Source organism: Barbus barbus, assembly GCF_936440315.1.
Source record: "Barbus barbus genome assembly, chromosome: 40".
Classification (NCBI taxonomy): Eukaryota; Metazoa; Chordata; class Actinopteri; order Cypriniformes; family Cyprinidae; genus Barbus; species Barbus barbus.
In genome coordinates this window covers 15,006,461-15,019,805 of record NC_136718.1, presented here as the reverse complement: position 1 = coordinate 15,019,805, position 13,345 = coordinate 15,006,461, and the positions used below count along the sequence as shown (strand labels likewise).

The 13,345-nt window shown below is 39.1% G+C and overlaps 1 protein-coding gene across 1 annotated transcript in view; it reads right to left on the bottom strand.

Annotated features, from left to right (window-relative positions):
* Window positions 1-1,221: 1,221 nt before the first annotated feature.
* LOC306859366 (uncharacterized protein) overlaps window positions 1,222-13,345 on the bottom strand; it is a 54,073-nt gene continuing 41,949 nt past the window's right edge. Inside the window, exons 17-24 of the mRNA XM_079400382.1 lie at window positions 11,726-13,335; window positions 11,182-11,296; window positions 8,469-8,548; window positions 7,047-7,366; window positions 6,730-6,965; window positions 6,525-6,623; window positions 5,706-5,887; window positions 1,222-3,868 (exon numbers count right to left, since the gene is read on the bottom strand). Of these exons, the coding sequence (XP_079256508.1) occupies window positions 3,407-3,868; window positions 5,706-5,887; window positions 6,525-6,623; window positions 6,730-6,965; window positions 7,047-7,366; window positions 8,469-8,548; window positions 11,182-11,296; window positions 11,726-13,335 (3,104 nt within the window). The 3' untranslated portion in view covers window positions 1,222-3,406. The remainder of the gene's footprint in view (window positions 3,869-5,705; window positions 5,888-6,524; window positions 6,624-6,729; window positions 6,966-7,046; window positions 7,367-8,468; window positions 8,549-11,181; window positions 11,297-11,725; window positions 13,336-13,345) is intronic.

Genomic DNA, 13,345 nt, shown 5'->3' with positions numbered 1-13,345 from the left:
CGAATTTGACCCTTTTCTACTATTTTTTTTAAAGAATTTTGCAAAATGTACTTTTCAACATGTGAAAAAGTAGCCTAATTAAAGACACTATTCTAGGGAACAGATTCCAACTCGAGGAATCACTCATCTGCATGCCCACTAAAAAGCCTCCTTCAGGACATATAGTTATGCTGATCACAGAGGGCTGAGTGGTAATAATTCTACAGGTATCACACAGTATCACGCAGACTCTGGTCAGAGTCCCGCAGAGTTTTATGAGCGGGTCGTCATCCGCAGAGGGTCTTGCATGGGTTTCTTGTTCACAGTGAAGAGCATTATTGTACTCGTGCCATGTCGACTGCTTAATCCCCCTATTGATGCATATAGACCGAGCTATCACAATAGGCACATTGTCAAGGGGTTTGGTGACTTCTGAACCCGCAGCAGAACATGCCTGATCTCAACAGACCGTCCACTGTACAGTGCTAAAGACTCACATCTGAGAGAACAGCACAGCTTAAGATCACGCTTCATTATAATATGAATTTACAGTTATAATGACAGCTACTGGATGATTCGTAGTTTTCTTATCTGACAGGAAAATCTGGTTTTATGGTGCTCAATATTTTCAACTTTCTAGAATTCTGGCTAACATGTTTCTTACTTAAAAAACAGCTTAACATGTACTTTTTGTCATTGCATTGATGGCCTAAATAATCTTTGTTGAACTGTTCTTGTCGTGTTTTTTTTTTTTTTTTACAGTTAAGAGCGCTTAGAATGTCAGGAGGACACTTTTGAGACCTCTACTGGTATCATGGAATATTACAGGCACTTATCACCGTTTGAGACGATTCTACGAAGTGACAAATGTTATGAGCAAATAAATATTTTTAAAGAAATGAATACTTTTATTTAGCAAAGTGATCAAAAATGACTTAAAAATGAATCTTCTAAATTTTCTATTCATCAAAGGGTCCTGAAAAAAAGGATAACGGTGTGTTAAATATTAAGCAGCACAAACCTTTGCAGTATTGATACGGTTAGCAGCAAATCATCATATTAGACTGATTTTTGAAGGATCATGTGACACTGAAGACTGGAGTAATGATGCTGAAAATTCACAATGCTGATATTTTCAAATAAAACAGAATATTTTACAAAATGACTTTTTATTGCTGTTTTAATTAAAACAGCGACAACTTTGTGCTTTTGAAGGTGGCAAAAAATAACCCATAACACTTTGAGGTTTAACATTTGATGTTTATTTTTGATTAGTTACAAAACATAAATAGAATCAACAGTTGAATTAGTTACAATTTACAGTAGCTAAATCACCAGCAATAAGTTTAGTCTATAGATTATTTTCACTTAAATAACCTTTAATTATTGGTGGTCGGTCAAGTAATTCTGGGGTCCCCCTGGTTTTACTGTACAACTTCTTATACCTCCACTGTAGAAATGATTTGGCTTCTAATATTCCCAATCACTAGCTTTGAATTAAAACCCCTCTAAAAATCTAAATATTATATCATGTTGTAATCTTTGAACAAACGTTTGGAGTAAAGTTGGAAGCCAGGGGAACTCGAGAAAGCGTTTAAGGACCTGTGTCTTATCAGATACCACAGCTTTCTCAACACTGATCATTACACAATTTTACATTTTTACAACCCCTTTCAAAATACAAAAATAATGCTTTCTTTTTAGATTACATTTTGGTAACACTTCAGCAGAGGGTTATCTTTACATTTCCCATTTGTACAGATCAAATGGATAATGTTTGGAGTTTTCTTAGACACAACAGCCTTTTTACTCACCACTACTGTACTGTTGGTTTACTGTGAAGAGGTGGGTCTTGTCTTTAGAAAAGTGACATAAAATACTGGAAACTGAATGATCGCAACATTCTGCAGGCAGCGGTCATGTTGACCTCTTTTTGTAACATCCACAAGTTCAAGCATTAGCACAATTTAAAGAGCTTCACAACACAAACCGGTTCCTTATTCCCTGTGCACCTTACACAATACATTCCACCCTGTCTATCTCTCACTTACTTCTTGAAAAATGCATTCGTACCAATCTTCTGTTACTTTTTCCAACAAAACATTAAAGAACACAGTCAGTTTTCTGTATATGGGTATTGCAGACTTATGGAGAATGCATTCTGACAACCGCTTTATAAATCTAAGTAGTCTGGCTATACAACAGAGTTGCGTAGCTGCTGATTTAAAGGCTGGGCTCTGATATCTTGGTCTAGCTGAATCACATAAAAGCTTTATGATCAGGAAAAATACACTGTAGAAAGGCAACCTATTTCTGGATTTTCTCCCAAACTTGCTTGGCAGTTATGTCTCTCTCTCTCTCTCTCTCTCTATATATATATATATATATGTAATTTTCCACCAGAGTAGTATCTGATGAAAAGTTAGATTCAATGAGGCATACATCTTTTTGCCAGTGTTTTGCTGATGCGTTGCATTCATTAAAAGCAAACTCACAGTTCACAGTTCGGTGTGCACGGAAGCACGCTCATATGGGACTGTGCAAAAATACACAAGAACAAGAACAAGCTGCATTCACTTCACTTGAGCTTTCCAAACAGCCGTCTAGTCTTGCACACTTCACCATGGGATTAATGTTAATATGTAAACCTTAAAAGTATGAACGTCTGCTAAAACAGAGGAAAATACTGCAATCACATCAGCTAGCTTCATTTGAAACCAAATTAACTTTTTTTTTTGTTTTATTTTTCTCTCAGAATCAATTGCAGGATCTTAAAAGGAATTAGTTAATGGCTATTTATGTTATTCTAGAAAAAATCTTGGCGAAATCTAAAACGTTACCGCTATTTATCATCGTAAAATATAATACATGAGGAGCATGCCTTATCCGTGCACAGCAATTGTTTTCGTAGCTACGATGATGGTTGCAAGGTTACCATGCTCTGCGCTGGAACATGCGATCGATCCCGCCGCCGGCTGAATCCGTTGTGCTCTACAAAGATGGCGCTTCGCTGCTTGACGTCTGGTTGTTGATGTCGTTTCTGTGCGTATATATATATAAAAAAATATTTCTTTTAAGCTATACAGATCCACGTCACAACAACACAGAAAAGATGAATTTAAATATCAGTTACTAATTGCACTTTTTAAAATTCAAATAGTCCTTCCGTTTGAAGCACTGAGAAATAAAAACAAAGAGGATCATATCTCATGTCAAAAATGTCTCTATATAGGGCGAGTTAAGTCGGATAGAAAACTTGACGGTGCGGAAACACACAGAGGATATGTATTGAAAAATGCAACAAACGCACGCTCACACAAATACACACACTACAGTATTTATACACCCCCATACCCACTCACACCAACACACAACCGCTTGCTACTAGTGTCCTCCCTGTACAAGATGTACACCGGTATCCATCATCTCACTGCTGTCCTAAAGGTAGGGTGGGTGTGGAGGGTTTGGGGTGAAGTTTGGCACTGGGAGGCAGAGTAGAGGTGGAGCAGGAGGAAGAGGAGCACGATGAGGAGGAGCACGAGCAGAAGACGGCGTCTTGATTGGTGGCGGGGGCAGAGGCAGATGTGACGCTGGTGGTGGGGGGCAGCGGAGGCCCTGCCGGGGTTATGAGGGAAGGTGCGCCAGACACCGAGGACTGGGGTCCTGTCAGGAGCTGGACCTGCTGCGGCAGGGGAGACGGGCTGTACTGCAGGGGCTGGCGGTGCAGATGCGCGTTCTGTTGGGAGAGAGGAGTGATGGGAAATTGCGTTGGAGGCGGCTGAGTTTGTCCACCGATGGTACTATACGAGGTGGGCGCCACTGTAGACATGCTGACTGATACTGGAGCGGTCAAAGGGGCTCCGGAAAACCAACCCGATGAAGTGGTTGTCTGCAAGATACAAACGTTATTTACTTATTGGTCGATTTTTACTATTACAAATACCAGTTAATCCACTCTCAAACAAAAGGATACAAAAGCTGTCACTAGGGCGTGACCTTTTCAAAAGATTACACTTTTGTACAGTTTATGTACACTTGAGGTACTAATATGTTCCTTTAAAGTGCCAATATGGACTATTTAGGTACAAACGTGTATCTTTTGAAAAGGTACCACTCTAGTGACAGCTTTTGTACCTTTTTCTCACACGAGTGTACACATGAATCCAAAAGTCTGATATTATATTGAAAACGAGGATTTAAAATTCCATTTAAATTTGGAAATCTGAAAAATAAAAGTTTTAGGGATTTTGAAAAATATAACACTGACAAAATTAATTCACAAATTAAAATAAATTCATGAAATTGATCATGTGACTCTTTGCACAGACAATAATATTAAAACAAAAACAAACAAACAAATAGGTATAACAAAAATAAAATAATGGTAACTAAATACGTTAACTGAAATTACATTAAAAAAAATCTTTAAACTTATTTGTCTTTATACTTAATTGATTAATGCAGTCAAACAGCAAGTTTATTATTTATAGTGGTGGTACAAGTCGACATGAAATGGAAATTTTGAATGTCCTATTTAGTTCAACAGCATATCTAATGTAGGGTGGGACATTATTCTGTCCATCAGGAATTGATTGGATCATAGAACATGTTGATGCTTGTTACAATCATTTCATGAGCATGACAGGTTGCTGGGGAGAACTAAAGCTCATCAGGCTGTTGGACAACCTTATTGCCCAGCCTTTGCATTTGTATGCATGTCATTATGTTTTGGTAATGTTTGCTTGAAAATTTAGAAAAAAAAGAAAAAGATTCTCAAATCACAGAGTATTAAAGTGTGCTTTTGAGTATTAAACAGTCAGCACAGCATTCATCTCATTTACAGCACCAGCTTTAAAGCAATCATATTTTAAGATCACTGTTGGAATAGAAGAAGAAATGTTCTTGTTATTATGCAGAATCCACAGGTTTAATTGTCATGTTGTTGTGAAATTAAAGATTAGCATTTTTCTGCGGCCTGTAGCTGATTCTTAATGGTGTGCTCCTCACTCCTGGGTGTCTTAAAAAAAAAAAAAAGGCTAAACAAGTACAATGCCGAGGACAATATTTTTTCACAGTTATGTACTTTCATACTGTTATAAACTTTTTAAATGTAGAGTGAGGATCGCCCTGTGAGTCTAAGCACACAGTTTACATCAGGGGTCACCAAACTAGTTCCTGGAGGGCCGGTGTCCTGCAGAGTTTAGCTCCAACCCTAATCAAACACACCTGAACCAGCTAATCAAGGTCTTGCTTGGTATACTTGAAACTTCAAGGCAGGTGTGTTGAGGCAAGTTGGAGCTAAACTCTGAAGGACACCGGCCCTCCAGGACTGAGTGTGGTGACCTCTGGTTTACGTCATGCTGCATAATTTCTAATGAAAAAAAAAATGCATTCAATTAGAAAAAAAGCAAAATACAAGCACTTTTCACTAGTGGTCTTAAAGTGCAGTAATTATTACTACTGCTCAACAAATGTTCATGGGCAAAATCCAGTAATTTCAATAGAAATCTATGCAACCTGATTTCACAATTGGGTTTAATTTGATAAATTCACTGATGGTTGGTTTGAAAGTGAGTTCTGTGTGAGCTATGCTTCATGAATCACTAAACTATTAACATTTCACACAGCAACTTTTGAACACCACTGTATATAACAGAAAATATTTGAACCCATACAGGCTAGTCTACATATGCATGTTTGAGACATTTATTTCATGTATGCTTTACCTCAGTAGTCTGGCCCCAACCGCTCAACTCCTGCACTTGTTGGATCTGTTTGATTTGATTCAGTGAAGGCTTGGGCTGAACAGGACAAACGGTTTCTTTTGACCACTCATCAACAAGCTTATGCAGCTCATCAGTGAATGTGCTCTTTCTATTGGAAGAACCCTGGGCTGAAGGACTCTGGTCTGAAAACAAAACAAGGGAGCTGTTAAATAAAAAAAACATTCTTCGGATCAATTCTCAGCAATTACATTATTGTTCAAAAGTTTGGGAGCTATAAGTTTGTGAAAGAAGTCTCTTATGCTTGTTTTTGAAAGAAGTCTCTAATGCTTACCAAGGCTGCATTTATTTGAACAAAATACACCAAGACACTAATATTTTGAAATATTATTACAATTTAAAATACATTTTTCTATTTTAATACGTTTTAAAATGGAATTTATTCCTATGATGGCAAAGCTGAATTTTCAGCAGTTTTTAACGTCTTTAATGTCACACGATGCTTCAGAAATCATTCTGTTATACTGATTTGGTGCTCAAGAAACAGTTGTGTTGCTTAACATATTTCCAGGATTCTTTAAAAAAACTAGAAAGTTTGAAATTGAATTTATTGAATTTTTTTATATTTGAAATAAAAAAATTATATATATTTTGAAACATTACAAATGTCTTTACTGACATATTTGGTCAATTTAACGCATTGCTCAATATAAGTTTTTCTTTATTTTTTTGAAAAAGAAATTAATACTTTTATTCAGCAAGGATGCATTTACTGACCCCAAACTTTCGAACAGTAGTGAGCATGTTCTGTAGGTTTAGTACCTCTATTTGCGGTCAGTGATGGGGATTTTTCTGGCTTGCAGTATGAGTGAAGCCTGTTTTGCTCTCCACCAGAATAACTGCTAGACTGCTGAAGACTCCCTGAGTGTTTTAAAAATCAAGAGAAAATGATAAGTGAATTCTAGTTACAACAACAAAAAAACATAGCCTTATTCTAACTCTCCCTCTAATATGGTGGTACTAGGACCTTGGTGTGCGACTCCGTTGTTATCCATGTGAGAGTGGGGTCGGGGCCGAAGCTTGGCTTTGGTGGGTCGGGGTCTGCGTGGAGAGATGGCGAGTGGTGCGGCGGGCAGAGGAGAGGTCCGGGGCAGCGTCATGGACAGAGGTTGCCTGTGGTCTTTAAGAGAGCGGAGCTGCCTGTACAAATCCTGCAGCTCTCTCTTCTGCTGTGTCTGAAGGGACACCACCTCCTTGATGTGTCTACAAAGATAAAAGAGAGGAAGCATCAGTACGGAAAGAGAGAAAAAGAAAAACAGCATTGCAGAATTCAAATTCTCTCACTTCTCTCTCAGCTTGTGGAGTTCTCTCCTCAAATCTTCACCCTCCACCTCGCTCTCATCATCGCTGCTGCCCAGGGGCGAGTGTGCGTGACTCCTGGGCGGGTGACTGGGCGCTGTAGTTCTCTTCTCGTCTTTCTCGCCATCTTTTGCTTTAGATTTTCTCCTCTCTCGCTCAAGATCAGGTGACACGGGGGAGCTGTCGGTCAAATGTTCCTCTCTATGTTCGGCCTGGGTGACTGAGAAACGCCCAACTTTTCTTTGCGTGAACCCTTGGCTTGGTGCAGCTTCCTGTGTTGGAAGGGGCTGGGACACTGGAATCACCTATGAGAAAAGAGAATCGGAACAGTTGATCCTTCACTCAGTATAAATTATTAACAATACAGTACATATAACAAAAGACAAAATAAGTGTAGTGCAAACTCCAATAGCTATGAAAACACTATTTGAAGTGTCATATCAGGGGAAAAAAAGAAAGACTGATTTTTTTTAGTGGATTCAAGTCACATTGGAAGGATGGTGTTTATGAAGTAAGCACACGAACAACACCAAGCTCATAAACAAAGTCAGAATTTGTTCAAATTCATGTGAACAATCATGGTAGAAGCAACTTTTTATTGTCCACATTTAACATTTATATATACACAACCATTAAAAGTTTTAATGTGGTTTATAAATTTTAAAGTTTTCAAATCGTGTCCTTAAGAACTTTTAGTTCATCACAGAATTCCCAAAGAAATGTATCATGGTTTGCACAAAAATATTAAGCAGCACAACTGTTTTTAACATTGATAAGAAACGTTTCTTGGACATCAAATCAGCATATTAAAAAGAAGTTCTGAAGTATCATGCAACGTTGAAGACTGGAGTAATGGCTACAGAAAATTAACTTTGCCATCACAGAAATAAATGACATTATATAAAATATATTAAAATAGGATAAACATTAAAAATTGTAAAAATATTTTACAATATTACTATTTTTACTGTATTTTTGTACTAATGAATGCAGCCTTGGTGAACATAAGACTTATTTCAAAAACATTTAAAAAAAATCTTACCGATCCCAAATCTTTGAACGGTAGTTTAAATTTGCAATTATGAACATTGATGCTACAATTTAATTTATTCATATTTTGTGTACTGCTGATGCCGAATACGGATGAATCCTTCCAAAACACTACTTGGCTAGTTTTTTTTTTTAAAGTGACAGATTTGTGTGACCATACTATTCCACAATTAATCTCTTTGACACAATATAAATCAATTTTACACAATGCACATCTTTTTAATTTGTCACAGTATAAGTAAAAACCTACCTTTAACAGATCACTGTGTATGCGGTTTTGTCTCGACGTTTACAGTTCTTAGTTTTTTGCTAAATGAGAATACTCTACAGTACACAGTGAGTGAATGATGTTAGTACCTGGAAACGGCCTCTGCGTGAACACGGTTGGTCATTTGTAGATGCCTCCCTACCCTCCATCCCCTGGCTCAAGTTGCCATCTTATCATGAAGAATAAAGAGAGACGCAAAGACGAGGGAACACAAGGACAATAGTAAAATGAAATGAGAACATACAGAAAACACAGTGTATTTGGTATATAAAAAACAAGCACACAAACACACAAGAGACACCACAGACACAGAAAGGTGGCATTAATAACTAAAGCACACAAGAGATCTTTGACTAACAAGCATCCATGCATGTTCACGTGGTATTATCATAGAGTCAGCATGGCAAATTACACCATCACTGGCAGTCGGTGGACATGAATACGAATATGATTGTCATCTAAACGTCATGCTGAGTGGATGCGGCGTGTGATGGGGATTAGGTGTGGGGAAGGGTGGCAGGGAGCAGCTTTAACAAACAGTAAAACCAGTTCAGGAAAGAACAAATCTCTGCAGTACAACTTCCGAAACATTAGAGAATAATAAACACAAGTAATATGCCCCCATCCATCCACACTCACACGACTGCATTCATCTGTCAGATTCTAATATCACTGCCTAGAGAGCAACAGTGATCCCAGTCAGCATGTGTGTATTATCTACATCTACAGTGTGTTCAGAGTGTGTATACAGAAACACTGTATCATTCCAGGGACTATTTCTAGGTGATGATGGTCCTAAGGTGCTTTTCATGATACACAACCATATATACACACATATGCATGTTGAACATGTACAGTCTGTTAGGTTTAAACTGCTGAAAACTATTGCTCTATTCTTTTGAACTGATGCTACAATATATTACATTTAGGTTAGTATGTTAGGAATGGCATACTACCGTATTATTCAAACTACAATAACGAGCACAGAATGCAAATGCTCAGTTTTTATATATAAAAAAATAAAAATACAAGCAATAAGCATTTTATTACCTATTAAAATAAAGTTTTTCTCAATCTGTAATTTTGCGTACAAAATTAGAGAATTTAACTTTATTTCAAAGATGCCACTGAATGTATAGCATTCAAAAGTTTAGGGTCTGTAAGATTTGTAAATATTTCATATGCTCATCAAGGCGGCATTTATTTTAACAAAAAACAAAACAGTAAAATCATGAAATATTATTACAATATATCTATTTTAATGTATTTTGGTAAAGTTTAATTTTCAGCAGTCATTACTCCAGTCTAGTGTCACATTAACATTCGGAAATCATTCCGTATTCAACTACACTGATTTAATGTTCGAGAAATATTTATTTTTAATAATTAAGAAAATCTTAAAATTATATCTAAAATAATAATTACACATTGTATAACATTCATCTTTTTATTATATTCATTATATTTTTATCAGGGTTTCTTGATGAACAGCATTTCTTTGAAATAGAAATATTTGGTAACAATGTCTTTACTGTCACTTTTGATCAATTTAATGCATTGCATAAAGTATTAATTTCTTTAAAAAAAATAAAAATTCTTACGGACCCCACACTTTAGAATGGTAGAGCAACATGTAACAATTGTGAAAAGTTTGAAAACAGTGTATACTGTGTACGGTTTCACATACTACTTTTAAACAAAATCTGCAAGGACAGCAGTATGCTAGTACTCCATTCCAAACATACCCATGGACATGCAAAAAATATAGAAAATAAAACCTTCCAAAAATCTACCCAGGTAGGAAAGAACAGGATATAATCTAAAGCTCTGGGAGAAAACAAAAATTATGTTCATATGAAAAATAGCTGTTTGATATAAATTGGAATGACTTACTTGCTAAAGCTGCAGTATTAATGGTGCATACAAATATAAATTCTAAAATGTCATGCGGACAGATTTTTTTGTTTTAATTAAAAAAAAGTTTGCAGCTGTTATTTTTACATTAGAATAGACAGAAACATAATTAGAAGGGGCATGATGAACAAAATGTACTGTGGCATCTAGTTTCACGCCTCTTCAATTACTAAAATTAACAAATAAACAGGGTTCTGGCTCATGTTGCTTGTAAACAAGTGTGCTATTTTGTGATTGCAGGTGCTCTGGGTGAGTGAGGCAGGGTGCAGGAAGGTGAGGGGCGCGGGCACCACAATACTGCACTGCATACGGTGGGACTGGAGACTCTGATCCAGGTGCGAGAGACAAGGGTCATCCCTCTTAGTTTCTCTCCCCTTTCTACACTCCTCTGTTCTTACCCCTGGGTAACCCATGCAGACAAAACAAAAAGGAGGCTACAACATAAACGTTAATGTACAGCAGAGTAATTCAGTTCAAACAAAAACTAAAGTAAGAAAAATGTATGGCTAGGTGATGTAATGATTTTAGTACAGACAAAACACAGCAATGAACCATGTCACCACGGAAGATCTATTAGGATTAATAATTAATTATTCTTTATAACAGTGTTATTACAAATTAAGGAATCCCTATCTAGCAAGGTAAGAGACAGCTACATTAAATTTGGCTACATAAACATTTGTTTTAGGTCAGTGCCCACCCACACCCCTCACTCGCTCTCTCTTGCGTGCTTCCTGCAGACACTACCTTGCTGGACTCTGGGCTTCTTGAACAAGCTGGCGGAGTGGCGCAGTTTGCACGCCCAGCTTTTGAATTTGCGAGTCCAGGATTTCTTGCTAACAGGATTTCTGATACTAGGACATGCCAGGTTTAGGCCAAAATATCCACCTCCTTCATTAAGCTGCTGCTGCTGTTGTCCAGGCCACAGGGGGACAGGCGGCTGAGAAGAGGAAGGCAACAGAACATCTCCAGGGGTGGAGCTTTCAGTGAGGGAAGGGGGAGCCTGGACACCACACATGAACAAGAGCAGGGAAACAAATTTAAGAAGTGCGTGAAATGGATAAAACGAATCTAAAATAAATGACACTATAATTTTAGAAATGCATTGTGCTGTTTAACTCAAATAGTTAATAGTTAACAATTCAAATCTTCAATTCAATTCTTTTTTTGTAAGAAATATTTTCTTTTTTTTTTCTTTTTACAAACATTTTAATTTTTCTTTTTGTGTTACCCTGACATTTTCTACTTTATCCCCCTGCTAAAACCAAATGAATTTTAATACAAACATTTAAAAAACATATTCACCGTAAAAGAGATGTATAAACTGAATTTTAATGAATTTTTTAATAAAATAGAATGGGACAAAAAAAAAAAAAAAAAAAAAACATCATGTTACTGATCTGTTTTTGTGAGGTAAAAACACCCTACTTACACTTACAGATGATTCATTGGGCGCTTTCGGGGATCCAGGCTCCTGTGGAGGGGAAACGAGAGAGCGTGGAGGGGATGTAGAGGAGAAGGATGAAGCAGGCTGGCGTTGCACAGCAGATGGGATTGTATCCTCCTCACCTGCTCTCTCCCGCTCTCCATCCAGAGAGGTAGAGGAAGAGCGAGGGGTGGTGGAGGAGGTGGTGGAAGAGGTGGAGTGAGGGGAGGTGTCTGAGGAAGTTGCAGGAGGAACGGAGAAAGTGTTGGGGGACTCTGAAATCTCATCAACTGCGGTGGAGACTGCAGCAGATCCCGAGGTGGAGCTGGGGGCAGGAGCAGAGCCGCTGGTGGAACCACTTCCCAGTGCTGCCCCACCACCACTGTGTTCCTGATACAGAAGAGTCCTCAGCTTTTCATCCAGTGTCTTGATCCGGTTGTCCACAAAATCGATTTTGGGTGGGCCTTCGCTGTCTGACTCCGCTACTGAGGAGGGCTGGGCTGGAGAGGGCGTGAAAGTGTGGGAGACGGCAGGCAGAGCCGTTTCAGAGAGCGGCAGGGGTGGGAGAGAGGTTTCAGAAGAGGGATGGGGTGGGGCGGAGTGGCTGACGGTGTCTTCACCTGTGGACAGCTCAGACTCCGACTGCTGGATAGATGCCTGCTTCTGCACAGCCGGAGGCACTGTGGTTTGTGCCATAGGCGCCATATCATGCGGTACCTGCTGAATTAACATCTGCGTTTGCTCACTGGGAAGCTGCTGCGGGATCACCGGTTGAAATGCAGATCGAAGCTGTTGGGGATCCTGGGTCTGGAGGCCATGCTGTGGATGTATGGTCAGTATCGCTGTGGTTTCTTGAGACACATACTGTTCTACCTTGTGCTGTTGGATTTGCTCAACAGTGGCTGTTTGAAGGCCGTGTTGCTGCAAAGCGGTCTGTTGTATTGCCGGCTGTTGAGATTCAACCGGTACTTGTTGGTGAGGAACCTGCTGAACTTGGGCAGCTGGAAGAACTCCCTGCAAAGGTACGGTCTCCATCGGCATTGGCTGTGATAGTGTTTTTGAGTCGCTAGACTGGAGTGTAGGTGGCTGTGGAGCGACCTGGTGCACTGGCTGAGGCATAATCTGCTGTTTCTGAGCTTGTTCGGTGGTGGCCATTGCTGATTGTAGAGTCTGGGTTTGTTGAAGTACATCTGTTGTCTGCAAGGGTACCATTTGGTTTTGTGCTAGAAGTTGATGTGAAGGATCAACGTGGGTCACCAGCGACGCTGGAGGGGTCCCATAAGTAGAGGTAGAGAGGGGCTGTTCAGCCTCACCTTTAACTGCAACTTTTCCTTGGTCCATGCTGGAGCCAATGAGGGCTGCGACTGCAGGGAAAGGAGCAGCAGAGGTGCTGGAAGCCATGACAGGGATTGGGCCAGCAGGCAGGGTAGCAGAGGAGACTTGCTCTGCTGTTGGCAAGGCAGCAGGTGTTGCATCTTTTTGGGCAGCAATGGCCAAGGCTGACATGGATGCAGGAGCTGATACAGTAGAGACTGGAGGAGAGGACGCAGACAGTGAAGAACTTGGGGAAGATGCTATCCCAGCAAAAGACTCTGAGCGCTGAAGGTTCTCATGATCTGATAATAC